The sequence below is a fragment of the Athene cunicularia genome (genome assembly GCF_003259725.1).
Source record: "Athene cunicularia isolate RWA chromosome 15 unlocalized genomic scaffold, athCun1 chr15_part1, whole genome shotgun sequence".
NCBI lineage: Eukaryota > Metazoa > Chordata > Aves > Strigiformes > Strigidae > Athene > Athene cunicularia.
The window spans coordinates 4,376,533-4,393,179 of record NW_020799121.1 but is presented as its reverse complement, the minus strand read 5'-3'; the positions used below and the strand labels follow the sequence as shown (position 1 = coordinate 4,393,179).

General features: G+C 37.1%; 1 protein-coding gene across 1 annotated transcript in view; it reads left to right on the top strand.

The window, feature by feature from the left end:
- SPPL3 (signal peptide peptidase like 3) overlaps nucleotides 1–16,647 on the top strand; it is a 59,984-nt gene that overhangs the window by 28,755 nt on the left and 14,582 nt on the right. Inside the window, exons 2-3 of the mRNA XM_026859930.1 lie at nucleotides 7,643–7,720; nucleotides 13,775–13,863. Coding sequence (XP_026715731.1) covers nucleotides 7,643–7,720; nucleotides 13,775–13,863 — 167 coding nt within the window. The remainder of the gene's footprint in view (nucleotides 1–7,642; nucleotides 7,721–13,774; nucleotides 13,864–16,647) is intronic.

The window sequence follows — 16,647 nt, the reverse complement described above, 5'->3', positions numbered from 1 at the left end:
TTCTTTTTTTTTTTTTTTTTGACTTCAGACTTGCTTTGTTGGTTTTTTTTTCTGATATGATCCATGTTTCCATAAATTACTCAGACTTAGCAGACCTTATCAGCACATGACAATGAGATGAAATTGTAAACTTACTTTAGAAAACAAGCTATTCCTTTAACGTAAGTAAAGCCATAGCAATTTGCTTGTTTTTCCTATGAATCACACTAAAGAATGGAATAGTGTTGAGATATGTTTACAGCTGTGGGTGCCATGACTTCACGCTTAAAATTACACCTTTAACTGTTACACTCAGATTTAACTTTGGTTTGGCAGTAAGCCTAATGGAGGCTCTTAAATATGTATATATCTTGCACATGTAAGTCAGTTGAAAGAGGCTTTTTAGTTATACCCTTGACCTGGAATCCAGTAAAGGAAAAAAGTAGTATTGGTTTTACCTACAGAGTGTGTCCTCCCCCCAACCAAAATTAGTATTTTTGCAATTAACTGTAATTGATCATTGTGTATATGGTGGTGCTCTTCTTTCGTGTGCCCTAGGGCTGTGCTCTGGAGTTCTTGTTTTTGATTGCTCGTCTTAATAAATGATGCTACAGTGGTAGCTCACAAACGAATTGTGAGTGGTAGCATCAAAAATGAATTGCTTTTAGCAATAAATTGTCCTGACCGCTGTATTCTCTCATACTTCTCTTAAGGAATAAAATAGTTAGTAGAATGCTTGGAAAATATCAGAGACATAAATTCAGAAAAACATTTTCCTCATGAGTGGCATAGTCTTTCATGATCAAAAGAAAATAGATGCATAGGGTCATTGCAGCAGTGTGAAGGTGAATGTTGATTTCTGCCTACAGCTGATAGCTCCAAAAACCAGGGGTGGGGCGGGGGAAGGGAATTGCAAAATATTCTCCAACTTGCCTTGAATTTACCAACTAGTATTTCTTGACTTTCTGTTTTTCTATTGCTATAGCAATCACTGATGTAATAAACACTAAAAACATTTGAAATGTATGAAACCCTTGGAAGAGGGGGAGGTGGTAACTTTTTCCATCCTTGATTTTAACATTTAACACCAGATCTCCAGCAGAAGTTGATTGTTGGGGTTTGGGTTTTGTTTTTTTCTTTTTTTTTTTTTTTCTGTATCCTTTTGAAAGAATTGACTGCTGAAATGAGACCCTCAAACTCAATGCATGCATTCAGCAAGTTCTGAAAACTAACAATGAGTAAGTAATAGGGCAGGGAAGGAGATGCTTCGTTGTCACCCTTCCAATGCTGGTACCTACCTGCGAGGAGTTTTGTTTTGAAGAGGATGGAAATTGCGAAAGTTGGATACAAGTTTTGGTGGGCATGGATTATTGTCGCTTACCTTGTGAGGAGACAGTGGACATTTGATAATGAAAGTGATATTTGAAGTGTAGGTGAAGAGTACCTTATTGATTGAATAAATAGTCATGGCTTTTAATGTGGGCTGAAGAATATTTGAAGTTTTGTGTGGTCACTTCTCAAGCAGCCACATCTTTCAGCAACTGAAATATGCAAGTGAATTCATGTATGGGTCCACTTTACCCCAGCTGTGTCTGGTATGAGAAGCTCCCCATGAGTTTTGAAGGACTTTTTGTATAGGAAAAAAAGTATGGACTAAAATTGTAGTCAGAAAGACTTACATGTCAGGAAAAGTTTTCTAATTTCACCAGTGAGTGTTTTAAACAGCAGACGAGGTAGATGTGTCATGACTGATTGATTCTCCCAGATTAAATTATAACTCTGTGAATTCAATGATCTCCTTACATTCCTGTCAGCGTGAATTTCTGTGACTCTGTGGTAAATGTCTGCAAGTTGCAAATTTGATTCTGCTAAACAAAGTAAAAGCTCTTCTATTTTAATCTGCCCTTACACTAGTTTACCTTCCTTTTATAGTTTTATTTTCCTTAATCTTGAAAGTGCTTGGATATTATGATCACTGATAAAGAAAAATAGCCGATAAAATGCAGTCTCTCCTCATGTGAAGTTAGTTCACCTACTGCACTTTTCAAGCTGATGTGATTTATTTGTTGCTCTATTGTTTACATTCTCGTATATGTACAGTAAATGCAGGGAAAGTTTATCTTGCTGCTGTTGTAACAGCTTTTGTATGAGAATGATTCATGTCCAAGGCCTTTAGCCATGCATTGCTATGGAAACTTCAGTGCACAGGCTTCTCATTCCCCCTCAGCAGAATTCTTCACAATAATTTGTCTTGTACCTGGAAGTCAGGGGAGTGATATTTGCTACTGAAACATCGAGGGGCTGAATTTCTTTGATCATACATTTAGTAGGCATCTTGTGCAAACAGAAAGAGGTTTTTATTTCGATTACATAAACCTTCTCTGATTGCTTAGGCGATAATTCTGGAGTACTTAAGACAATGCTACCACTGAAAAGTCTTTCGTCTTTGATTTTTATGTCCAGAAACATGCCAGATCAGGAATCAATCCTTGAGAAACCTTCCCATTCATTCTCCATCATTATTCAAGCAGACAAGTCCCCTGATCTGGTTTTCCATGTGGTTTTGCAAATGGTTGTGCTGGCACAGGATGAAGAAAGAGAATAGGTGACTGGTAAAGCGTGAGAAGTTGTTTCTTTTGTAATGGCAGTGTTGGCTTGTGGTCACGTCAGACTGGCCCATGACAAGTAGGTTGTGTAGAGGGTAGTAATACTCTGTGCTGTCATCAGGAGACATGGTTGCTAGTTCTGTCTTCCTCTGGGTATTCATTGAACAAAATGAATTGCAGATACTTATCGCTTAACACAGAGGGCAAAAAGAAGTACCAGGCTTTGCCTAAGGGACTCCTGCTGGTTTGCAAGTACTGTTGAGACTCTAATCAAGAAACTGCTTATCTTCTGGTGATAAGGAAGAGCTGAAACATGAAAACCAGTGCTTGCATTAACTGAATGATTTTCTTGAGTGGAAGTACAAAAGAAATAACAGAAACAGAGAAATTTAAAAAGTAAGTACATAATAGGAAAACAAAACAGTGGGGCTAAAAGAGGGGTGTTTATAAGAAATTCCTGAGCAGCCAGATGGCAGAGACCTTGTAGGGTGTATGTTCACAAAGACAGGTGAGCTTGGACCTGGGGCGACAGGGAAAAAGAGAGCTTGACCCATGGCTGCTGATACAGAAAAAAGAGAGCTTGCAAGTGTGTCTAATGTAACACTATTACTGTTGTTGCTGCAACTTTATGTGCTGGTTACCATCTTCTCTAGCTGGGAATGAAGGGGGTCTCTGTTCCCTTGGGAATACAGAAGTTATTCATTTTTTCCCAGAAGAAGGGAGAGTGCTGCTTGGAACGCCAGCTGTAAGTGCTGTGGCGTATTTTGCATGGTTACTGTTTGGGATGCGTGGACGTGGTGGTGTGTCGCAATGGCTGGGCATCCCTGGAATTGTTCTGTAGGTAAAGGTCTATGGAGCAGTCTGTGCCAGGCTGGAGAGCTCGCTGCTTGGATTGTTGTCGGACAATACTTTCACTGTATAGCTGTAGGGCTGACACACAGAATATGTTATAGAACAGTGCTTGCTGTGTCTCTGTCTTGGCATGCCTTAGCAGGCTCTGTGTTGTAAGCACTTGCCCATGAAGCTGCCAGAAGTAGATGCCTAATGGCAGAGAATTTGCTAAAATTGATTTCAGCCATGTAAAGATGCAGGTTCAGAGTGAGCTCTCAAGTTGTAGAGAAGGCGGTTGGGGAGTTACCTCTCATTAGCTGGCTGAGAAAAGGAGCTTAGAGAGAAAAGTAAGCCATCAGTGTGTTTGGTTTTGTAAAATGCTTGGTCTAATATATGGGTCTAATATTCTTGTCTGATAACTATAGATAGTTATTTGTTACTTGACTGAGTTGGCAAGAATCTGTTGGATAGCCTGATTAAATAACTTGCTTCTAAAACAACTTCCTTACATGGATGTTGAATTTCAGGTGTGGTAGTGTAAGAATCCTAAAAAATGTACTTCCCTGGGAAAACCAATGGTGTCTTTGTATTTTAAGCAATGTTCTGCATATTTACTAAAGTTTAGAAATGGTTCGGTAGTTGTTCTTGTAATGTGGCTAAAATAAGTCCTTCAAAAGACAGTAGTCTTGAGCATGGCCTTATCTAGTATTAATTTGCAGAATGAGAATAAAGGAAAGCAATCTTTCTTCATGAATTGTCATGTAGTAAGTATGAAGAGAACTGCTTCTGAAATAACTATTTAAGTCAAGGGACGACTATGCATGTGCTTGTTACAGGCATTTCCCATGCATATGTTTTCACTACTTGTTCTGAGATTAAACAATTTACAAAAATACCTTGTAGAAGAAAGATGGTTTCATTTTTATATGTGCAGTGGAAGGCTGGTTAAATCTGAGTGCACAAAGACTACTCCAATTTCTGAAAAAATTCATAAATGGGGGGTTTTGTTTTGATTTTGGCTGATCCTGTTTGAGAAGAACATCGTGCTGATGCCACGTCTGGCTGTGGGAGTATGCAAACATCCATGCTTGAAATATGCTTATAGGAGAATCCAATTATATGCATATGGACTCTGTTGGACCTGTAGAAGATCATTTAAATTTCAGTTAAAAATAGGAATGGATTTGCAGGTCACTGTCTGGCATTTTGAATAATTTTAAAAACTTTGAAGTAATCTTACTTCTTGATTGTTTCTTGTGATGCTGTTATTAGGAAGCAATTCTGTTTCCAGGTTTTGTGCCATACTTTATATAATATAGGGAAATTAGATTTTTTAAAAATGCAGAGTTTTATTATGATGAACTTCAGCATTATAAAATTTTTCTTCACATTTGCTTGTGGGCTACTTGTGTTGGAAACTTTGGATGGAATGTGGACGTGCCTGTGCCGCTCGCTTGATTCCTGCTGTGTGGTTACTCTTAGACTTGCCATACTGTGTGTGCTCTGTGTTGCTGTTTTTCTAAGTGCCTCAGGAAGAAGGAAATTGTGAATATGTCTCCTTGGCCCTGTTTGCTGGGGTATCAGTGAACACGAGTTCTCCCAGACCATAATTGCAATAGCAACATTGAGTTTTTAGGATGTCTCGCTATAAGATCTCTGCGGAGAAGTCAGGAATCATCACTGCTCTGCGATGAGTTTATAATTATATTATTGCACTTTTCTTGTGCAGGATGAAAGGACTTTAATTCTTGTTTCTTCCTTGCTTAGAATCAGTGGATAGCTGTCAAATCATCACTGCAGCCTATCAGTAGGGTTATGGTATATTAGATCATTGTTTAGAATGAGTTTGCATGTATTCAATTTCTTTCCTTGTACCAAAGCGCTCAGAGTTTGTAATACAAAACTCAATGGATTGTGCACCAGGCTGATCCATGATCTGTGTATCATCCTTATTTTATCTGTTTTATAAATCTTGCTAACATTTAGAGCCTTGTTTTGACTAATGTTTAGTAATTATGATGAAATGGTATTTTAATTATCATAGCTTCCAAAGTTGCCAACAAATGATGAATTATGTAGAAAATATTGTTCATCACAAAAGTAGTTGCCAATTTATGAAGGTGTAATTTTATGAACATCAGTTAATAAAGTTCAGTGCATAACCCTGGGTGTGTTTAATCCCAGTTGAAATTCCATTCAATCATTTTGCTTTTTTTATAAATTTGGAGTTCCTGAAGGTTCTTTTAATAGATACATTCCACTATTTATCCTCAAATCCAAACAGGATATGGTTTCCCTTTCCCTTCACTCGGGATTGGTGAGGGAATGGTTCTTCCTGAAATTGAAGCTAGTAACAGGTCATAAAACTAATGTGCTCATCCTTAAGCCATTTCTTCTTGATGTCTGCTTAGCTGTAATCATTGGCTAAAAATAACAGGCTATGAATGATACTGTATATAACCTGAACAGCATTTATATATACACTGATTGGAAGTGCTTAGTTACATATTGCACATATTTGCAATTCAGTATATTGATCTTCATTGATGCTTTTAAGACCTCTGTACCACAGCCTGGAAACTAAAGGTCAAACATGACTAAAATTAAAAAAAAATATATACAAAGCTTAGGATCGTCTTTATGTGTGGGCCAGCTTTATGAGCAAATAAGACGTCTGGTTTTCACTTTCAGTGCAGGGTAATGTTGAAGTTATTTATGGTAATTAACAAAAGTAGTTTCTCATTCTTTAAAGGCTTATTCAACAAGTATATAATTTCATCTCAAAGAGGCAGTCTTTTTCAGTGATGTTTCATATTGAATTTCAGTAGTAGAAGGTTCACATTTGTGTTTAAAATATGAAGTGTGTCTAGTGGTTTGGTAATTTTCTCTAAATTGCTTTTAAATTGGGAATGGGATGAGTGATTCCTTAACTGTCTCCTAGCTTTAGTTTTTATTTGCTTAGTGATATTTAATTTGGAACTATCATGTAATTCAATTATCTTTGTTCCATATCCACAGTCTTGCTTGAAATTAGGCTTTTTGGTTGGTTTTCAGAAATATTTAGGTTTTTAGTTTTGGGGTTGTTTTTTGGGGTTTTTTTGTAGCATAAGACTAATGCAACTAACATTGGGCATTATACTCTTTCTTTTCCATTACTTTAGCACAAGTTGTTGAAAAACTGTTGGGAGCTGTAGTGTCTCTCCTGGAGCCTCTCCTCATATGTTGTATCCCAGCCAGCATGGTGACCCTTTGCTTGGCTTACTCCAGTGTGCCAGCGCTTGACTTTTTTTGGGGCCCCCAAAACTGTACGCAATACTGAAGATAGAGCTTCACAAGTGCTAAGCAGAGGGAGTGATCATTTCTCTTTCCTTGTGAGCTGTTGTCTTCTTGTTGGTCCATTCCTCAAGGTCTCCCTCCCTTAACTGTCTCCCTCCTCTAGTATATAAATCCCGCTCTCCCCAGGTGTCTTCTGGGAACTTGCTGAGGCTGCCTCTGTCCCATTGTCCAGATTCAAACAAATTTCAGTATAAGCCACAGAGTAGGGTTTGGTCTGTAAAAGATAGGAAAAAAAATCAGCAAATATTAATATTAGTATTTCTGTGCTTTAGAGCACGAAGGTGTGTTGTATCAGGAACTAAAGTTTTTAAGCCTCCTGCTGAAACTTCTATTGGGAATCCTGTATGAAGTGGTCTGCAAGATGTAATAGGGAAGTAATCTGTGGTTTAATAAATGCATATTGCAGCTTGTTGTGAGGTTTGTCTGCGTTTTTTTTCCTTTTTTTTTTTTCCTTTTTTTTTCCCCCCCGGACTAAGCGAACCTTTACTACCACATTGCAACTTAACTATTACCAGTTAAGACGTAAGAAGTCTTACAGAACTAGGATAGTGTTATTTACATGCAAAGTTGCATTAGTTGCAATTGAAGCAATTTTAATGTGTTTGAGGAAAAAAAGTCTGAATGTGGTGAGTTCAGAACAAGTTACCATAGACTTTTGAATTGTCCTTTGGTTGTTGTACAGCTTTTGCTTGCTGCAGTCTTGAACATAAAAAGATAATTTACAAGCTATGGGTTTTATATTCATAGATGATATGAGAACTTCAGAGAGCGCTGCAGTAAAGATTTGTCATTCAATTCTCTATTTGTATTATACTAAAAAGAATTTGCAGATGGCACCGGAGAAATGGACACTTGTGATGACAAACCTGCCTTCTTTTTCCCAATTCCAGGGCATATTCCCTTGTGGATTCCAGTCAAGTGTCTACCTTCCTGATTTCTATTCTTCTCATAGTCTACGGCAGTTTCAGGTAAGAATTTTTCTTTAAGGTTCTGCAGAATTTTTCAAAAAAAAATATGGCAAGTGACTGAGTACAGTTTATGCCTTTTGTTTCATCATACCTTTGTCCAACTGATGGCTAATGTGAAGCAAATATTTCTTGCTTCTGAAAAGGAAATGGAAAAGGAAGAAAAAGTAGCTAGTTGGGGTTTCTGAAAGATGTAATTGTATGTCAAGTTACAAGCATATACAAGATAACTTAAAAGTTAGTCCTTGAAGACTGTAAAGGTATGTTAAAGGTATGAAAGGATTGTTGAGAGGAATGTAATATTATCGATAGTAGAATTTTATATGTAACATTTCAGTGTTGGTTGATTCAGCATGTCCTCATTGTGATTGCAAACAAGCTTGTAAAACAAAGATTCCCGAGTCTTAGTGCTATTTACTTGAGTGTGAGTAACAGTGTAATAGGAAAGTGGGAAACACCATCAGTGTTGAATTTCAGCAAAGAGTGTGTGAATCGCTGCAGGATAACTTTGAATCTTCAAAAATAAAATTTTTCCCATTTTAAAAGATGAGTATAATTTAGAGAAAACATAGTTGTCCCTTTTAGACTTGCATCTTGTATTACAGTTTGTTTTATTGTATTGGCACCAAAGGAATGAGATTCATACTGACATATTAAGAAAAAAAAAAATTAATCACAGCATGAAAGTTATTTTTTCAAACTTAAGTACAGCATGTTTTTGTTTCTGTTTCTGTAAGAACAATTTAACAAGTCTATGATAAAAGGCCACACATTTCCTATGAAGTCTCTGAACTGCTATGAGTATTCCTGAAAGAGATGATAGCCATGGTCACACGTATGATGTAAGTTGCAGCTGTTAGGATAAGAGGTTTTAAGTCACCATCATAAGTTAATAAAATCATATAATGAAAGAGCAAATTTTTGGTAAGAGCTGTTTGTTGTTGCTGGCAAGTATTAGGTAACAGCACAGCTGATGGAGTTAAAATAGAAGGCTTTAGGAAAACAAAATGTAGAGATGATGAAAATAAAAAAGAAAGAAAAGGTTTCATTTGTTTAATTTTTTCTTCAAGTTTTGAGTCAGTCTAACATATAGTTGAGGGAGTAATTCGATTTTTAACTATTTGAATTTATGCACTTGTGTAAGAAGGAACTATGCATCTGGCTGCAAGAAGACATAGCATGTATTAAAATTCAATTGTGAAAACATAATGCAATATAAAACAGCAGGAGTGCTTGAACTTAAATTGCCTGCCCTTCTCAGAGCTCCTTGCTCTTAAAAATTTTCCCCTGCTGTATGCCATTCTGTTCCTACATAGACATGCTGTTTTAGCATCTTGTCCTATGCTTTACATTTAAAACTTCTCACATAACAAGGACTTCAAACTTCAGAAGAATTTAACTTACTGGATGAACTAGTGCAATGGTGATGGATACAGATCATTTGAGGAAATGCCCTGTTCTAGTCCACTTCCTTTGCATGTATCCTGAAGACCCCAAGATGCAAGGTGTTACGTACCAAGATAGGGTCCCAAAGTTTTAAAATTAATTTCCTAATTGATTTCCTACATGCAGTTTCTTTAGCAGATGTCTGAGCTGAAACCCACAGTTATGATGGTAACTTGGACAAATTCCCATTCTGTTTGGGTAGCAAGTGAGCTGATGCAAAAAAATTTTTTACAGAAAATTGTACAGGGCTGTTAACAAGGGGGTCTATGATACAGTTATTTAAGAAATTCAAGTGTGGTAGCAAGTTGCAAAATTATGTTCATGTGGAAATTCCTAAAGTAGTAAAATAAAAACTTCTGGCAAAATGGGTGGATTTTCTTAGAAAAGTGACTTACTGGAAAGATGAAAGTTTCAGCTTAGGGTGTTTGTTCTCAAATGACAGCAATGATGTCTTTGTCTAGATTTGAGTGCTTCATCTCAAATGGAGCTGTCATAAGAAAAAGCAAATAGCATTCCTTAGTTAACCTTCATGTTGCAGAAAGTGGGTTTTGTTTCTGATTTTCAGTCTGAAAAGAAGCAGAGTTATTGTGGTATTGCTAGCAAGTGACTTAAACAGAAGTGCAGTAATAGGATCAGAAAGAATTGGGTGGGTGAGTCATTAGGATAAAATCCACGTGCGTGGTGGCTCTAATCTAATACAAGAGGTTTCAGGGGAACAAAGGAAAGCCTTGGTCCACTGTCCTTACTCATAAAAGCACCGTTTGTCCAAAACCCAAACAAACAAGAACCCCAAACCCCCAAGATATTCAGCATGTCTAATAGATCATGGGTAAAGTCCGTATCCAGAATGAACTGCAAGTTGAGTTCCCGCTTCTCTTCTTATGCATGAACAAGCATTTCCTTCCTCCATCACTGTTGGTTCAGGAGTTTTGGCTTCAAGCTCTTCTGAACATCTCTCCCATACACATTCTGACTGTCTCTCAGTCCTTGAACTGGATGTACTTTATTACTGACTGCCGAAGGGACAAGTATAATCCTTTAAACTCTTACAAGCTGTAAACTGGACCATGCAAGTATATGCATTAGTTAAATTTTTTTTAGAGGTGAGCTAAGCTTGAAATGGATTGTTTTCTGTGGGTTCTTGTAAGACAACCATGTATTCTTGTCCAAGTGTTTCTCTGTGATTTAAATGTTGGGGTTACTTTGCAGGCAGAAAACAGCTAAATCTTCTTCTATCCTGTCACATAACCATACATGGTCTCTCAGCTTATGTAAAGCCAGATTTAACCCACAATCTCTCTGTTCAAGTATCTGCTTTTAAACCAAACCACTAAGCATGGGATGAAACTGGTGTCTTCTCTCTCTAGGCTTTGGGTACCTAAAGTACATGTGTAAATAGAAAACAGTTCCAATGGTGTCCTTATGGTTGGCTTTATGACTTGACATTTACAGAAATCAGAGTACATATTTCACAATAAAACTTAAAAGTCTGTGGAGTTCATAAGCATCAACAGCTGCAGTGCTGGCAGGGTGGAGTTGGGGATTGGGACAGACCTCACTGAATGCTACAAAGGTTGTCTGCGTTTGTACCTGCACAAATGGGTGCACATGAAATATCTGCTGAAGGTGAGGTGTTCTTAGCAGAGACGTGGGACTGGCATTCTTACTCCATATAGGCAGTGAAAACATTTTTACGTGCACTTTCTGCTATTGTTTCCCCTGTTCTTACTCCTGCTCCAGATCTTGCATTGGAACTTGTACTTTACCCTCACAGCAATGTTTTAGAAATGACTGTAGCAATGTTAGAGCACATAACATATTTTAGGCTTGCTCTCTATATTATGGATTGAGATTTGATTGATTTAAACTGTCTCAGGTAAATGACTGATTCTGATTGTAATTTTTTATTTAGAGCAATTGAAATTTGGCAATTCTGTGGCAACCCCCAATTCTCATCACCCCAGACCTGTCGATAGGTGTCTGTCCTCGCTAAGCAGAGCAAGAAGAAACTTCCCAATGTATTGCATCTGCAAGTGTCTCTATAGATACATACTTACTTTCCTATTTCCTCCATTGTTTCATAAGAATATTCTCCTGTAGGGTTTCCCTGAAGCATTACTGCAGTGGAAGCGATCCATAGTTGAATCTGAACTTTTATGATAGTAGTGTGCCAGCAGCTTACTCATTCCTTTGGCCTTAGTGTAACCCTACAGAGTGGTTCCCTGCGGGAGGCTGAGCCGTGCTTGCTTTGAAACACTGTGCTAGAAATCCTACCAACTTGAACTGTAAGGACCCACAGATGAAACAACTGTGTAGTTTATTGCCCGATGAATATGGTCCTGGATGAATATTGCCTTTGGAAGCCCAGCAGAAACCAAAGGTTTCTCAGTTTGAGATTTCTTTACAGTCCAGTAGTTTTGAGTATATTTTATTAGAAAATACAATTTTTGCCTTTCTTGGAGGATGGTTTAGAGATCACTTCTCAATTTTTTTATTATGTTATTGATAATTTGTAGCAGAGAGAAGAGCCAAATCATAAAACAGTTGGAGATTATTTAGAAGTTGTCTTGGATCAGCAGCTGTATTGCTAATTGAAAGTAATTTCCTAATTTATGCTTATTTTTGAGGTATGGATGTTTATAGGTAATAATTGCTAACACTGTTGCAATGAAAGGAGAGTAGTAGATCTAATAGTTTATTTCCAGTTTTCTTTGCTGATAGCAAGCCCTTAAATTAAGAGTTGCCCAGTGCCACTGGGAGAATGAAGGTGTGAAGTTCTTGCTAATCTGTGCTAATTCAGAGAGGTATGAAACGCTGCACTGAGAAAATAATTATCCTGTTTGGCTGAATCTTGGATCAAGTCCTGGAGGGTTGTCAGCCTCCTCCTGAATTTTTATAGCTTGAGAGAAAAATTATGAAGCTACAATGCATTACTGCGGAAAAAGGAAGTGTGAATGAACGATAAAGGCAGCTGAAACAAGATGCAGAGCAGAGAGATCTTTACAAGAACAAGCTAAGAAGAGAAGATTAATTTGTTAGAATTTTAGTGTTCTCCATTGCCTCTTCATATTTTTGATAACATTTTAGTTAATGATCCATAATCTTTGTGGAAGTACTGTATGTCTGAGGTTGAACCTTCCTCATAATTTGCCTGAGCCCAAAAGATACTTTAATTTCGTACCGCTGTTTGAGAGCGCTTACATAATAGAAGCAGAAGCAGCAAACCAGTTTTATACTGGAAGAGCTTTTTTCTTGGTTTTGTTTTATACAGTGAAACTGCTCAACCACCTCTAATACACTGTGCTTATCTTGATACTATAGACTTATATGTGCTTGATTTCAGGTTGTGTGACAGCAGCACAAAATTGCTTGCCTGTGCATTGCAGTAGGTAACCTATACACTAAAATGAAATCACTTTGGTACCTGTAAAATCATATAGTAGATTGTGGTGTATTTTTTAATTTGTCTGGTAAATTAATAGAATTTATTTACTTTGCATGGTGCAGTTACTGACAGTTGAACTTGAAAAGGAGTTTAATGCCAGTTGACCTGCTAGGTTTTTTTTAAATATGTGGATGCTGCTGTAGACTTAAGTCAGGAGCTACACAGTAGAAGCTGTACAGCGCTTCTGGTGGTTCTCTGTAGCTTATTTGAATAAATAAACATGCAGCTAAATCATCGATAACATGCATGTATCAGAATGAGAAACTATCAATGGTAAACTTGATTGTTAACATTTTTATTAAAAGCAACAAAGAATTTAACAATAGAAAATAATTGTTGGCCAAAACAGACTTTAAATGAAATTTCCCTGTTTCAGAAAGTTATGTCAAAATTAGAATATAATTTAGAAGTTGCATCAAAGTAAAGGGCCGTGGCAAAAGGGGTGGAATACTGTGTTATTTTAGAACTTGTAAAGTGTGTATCAAAATGGAAAGGTGAATCAGGTACAGCTGAGCTGGGAACATAGAGGAATGTTGTCAGCTCCTGTGGGTTAATTAAATTGTATCAATTTGTACTGTTTATTCAGAGCTTCCTCCAGTCATCTGTTCTGCCTGTATGTAAAATATATATCTGGTTACTTTCTAGGTTTTGCTGAAACTTTTTCCATGGAGTAAGACCTTATGTTCAACAGACGATTACTTACAATCTAGTTTTGGTCATCATTCATAACAAGATTTAGAGGCAGGAAATAATACTGTTTTAAAAATGAAACTTGGTAGTTAAATTTGAATGGAAAGGTCAAAATGAGAACTTGGAAAGAGTTCAGATTCATCAGAGAATTGAAACATTTGTTGCATTTCCATGTGTTCTATATTTCCCAGTAATGCAGATAAATATATCTTTGTTGTGGTTTGTTGTTAACACTTACTGGTTCAGACACTGGTGACTAGTCTCGCTATTAGAACCTGTGTGGTTTGGTGCCTCATCTGAAACTGTAAGCTGATGGGTTTTTTAAGTTTTCTGGTGTGTATGGTGTTTTTTCTAATAACCAGCATTAAATGGCTTTTTCAGAGAGAGTGCTGCAGTAGAATGGTAATGAGACCCTAGCTGATGAGCCTAAATAGGCGTTTGAAGCTTGTCTGTTAAATTTGCTTTGTTTCTTGCAGGTCTCTTAACATGGACTTTGAGAATCAAGACAAAGAGAAAGACAATAGCAGCACAGCTGGGTCTTTTAATGGCAACAGCACCAATAACAGTAAGGGTTAGCTTTACTCCTTATCTTTCTTTTGTCACTTCAGTGTGCTGCATCTTCTTGTGCTTTATCCGTCCGTGTGTTTCACCCATGTACGTTGTGGATTCACCTCATACAACGGAGCTGTTTTGTCTAGGCACTTACCATCTTGCTATGCACTAATACTGTTATATAGTTCATGCCCATGGAAGCTAAGTTTAAAACATCAATGTAATATTTCCATACTGCATAGAAATTGCATGCTGCACATTTTTTCAGGTTTTACTGGAATGGGAACAGCTTTACTTTTAAGAAAAAAACCTCACCATACAGTTATGAGAAGGGAATGTAGTTTCTTTTTGTCTGGAGTTTATCACTATGACATATTAGTCAGTCTGTAAGCAATGAAAGATCTCATGCTATGCTAACGAGTCCATAAGGATGATTCAGCTTTATCAATAGAGAAATTGAAGTATAGAGTTCACATGGCTTTGGGCAACTCATTTATAATGGACAACAAAATATGTGTCTACACACAATCTATTCAGAGTGGGGATTAACATGTCAGCTCCTACATGGTGATTGTCCCCTCTGTAATCTATAAATAGATTCCAGGCAGCTTGGCTATTTGAGATCCACTGTTTTTCAGGTAAAAATATGTACATGTACTGTTAGAGTGGAATGTGTTGTACACTGTGTGCTGTAAATTCACACCTGAGTTTAACTTTCAGCAAGTTATATGGCCACATTCTGAGAATAGGCTCTAGAATTAATAGATTCTGCAAGTTTAGAAGACAGGAGTGAGATATATGAGCAGCCCTGTGCACAAACCCCTGAATGCTAAGGTTGTTTTGCTTAAAGTAACAAATACAGCTGAAAAACTATGAAATAAATAACATACGTTATATTGTATGTGTCTTCTACTTTTTTGACTTTTTCCTAAAAAAAATTACAAACTCTTGGAATTTACATAGTTGTCAGAGCACTGCTTCTGTTGACAACACTGAGCAAAGAGGTTACTGTGCTTGGTGATTCAGCAGTGAACAGTTGAGGCTTTTGGCATCTGGGAAGTAAGAGAAGACAGATTGGGGCTGGGGAGTAAGCACATTAAGGGGATTAGCTGTCAAAATGATCAGAAATGAAATTAAGAACTTGGACATTTAACACTGCAGGCACTAATTCCCGTATGCCAAGGTAGTTTGTAGTATGTAATTTCTGGGGTTTGGTTTTGTTTGGTTTTTTCCCTTGGGAACTTGAAGGGCATGTGAATAAATGCTCAGTTTTAAAGCAGGAGAAACTAGGTCTAAATCACAGATTAGAACACAGGAATTTCTGTGTCTTCACACTGTCATCACTGGCCTGTCTGTATTGTGTTTACCCTTTTGTACCAGACCTCAGTAACATAGAAATCCCAAATGACTGAGTTGTTCTGCTTTTTATTTTAAAATCTATTGTACTACTTATGCTTTAAGAATAATAGATCCCTGACCTGAACTAATGAATGACCATACAGTGCAAGCGTCATGGTTTCCGTGCTCATTGTTCAACTTTTCTCTTATGAAAATGGTTAAATACCTACTACAGATACTAAGTTGCAGTGAGTGTATTTCACATGTGTTTGGGTTTTTTTGACATACTCAGATACATTGGTAACTACGAGTTGTGTAGGGAACCCGTTATTTAGACAACTACCACTCTTCCACAGGAAAAATTACAATAGGCACGTTCTCTCACACACTATCAATGTGTGTATATTTACTTGTATGTGCATGTATACATGCATACGTACATATGTACAGATATTCTGCTTGATAACCTAAAACCTTATTCTTAAAATCCTGGGACTAGTAAAACCCTGCTTCATACAGCAGTGTCTAATTATTTTGGGATAACATAGTGATGGTAAACTGGTTTTAGATCTCATCTAGGTCTGAGTCTTGTATTAGTTTTTCATTAGAGACATTTTGGATACCTCTTATCAAGTGACTACTTCAGATGTTACCGGTTATTTTAATGCTCTACAAGTATAAGCATGTCTTGTATTTTTAATTGGGCTACTACTTAGAGCTTGTTCCTCCCCTCCATTCATCATCAAATGTAAATACAGCTACAGAGGCTGGTTAAGTATTAGAATTTGCAGTGTTATGTGGGCTTTTCCAAGCTTATCTTCTTAATTTTGTTAGTAATTCTAAAAACTCATGGTAAAATATAGTAAAAAAAAATGTCTGTCCCATTATTAATATCCGTAATAGTCACACTGCATGGTTGAGGTGGGGGAAATAATCAGAATAAAATACCTCAGTATCTCTGCAATGTTTAAAATTGCTTGCAGCTATAAAACGTGAGCATGATTTTTTGTTGGGTTTTTAGCATAAAAGGCAATTATAGTGCATACTGAACTAAGTTGGTAGTTTCATAAACAGGTAAATGACTTGAGTGGTTTTTGAAAACTGCCCTTTGTTTTTAGGCTTGATGTTATCTGGTGATTGCAGTCAGTGATGCAATTTAAGTGCATGGTGGCCTTCACCCAAGTGGAATTTGAAGCTGTGGCACCCTTTTCATGAGCTCGGTCAGCCTAACACTGTCTGCAGCTCTGCTGTTGGTCAGGCTTTTTACCTCATGCTGAGAGGTTAAGTAAAATTTCCATATGCTCTGTACAACATGTTTGTGTTGCTCGGTGTCAAATGAAGCAAATCTGTAATTGCTGTGTGATTCATAATCCCTAAATAATGTTAATTTTTGTAACTTATTCATTCTAGCTATGGCACAAGAAAAAACTCATACATTTTCTTTCAACTGTCAGTTCTT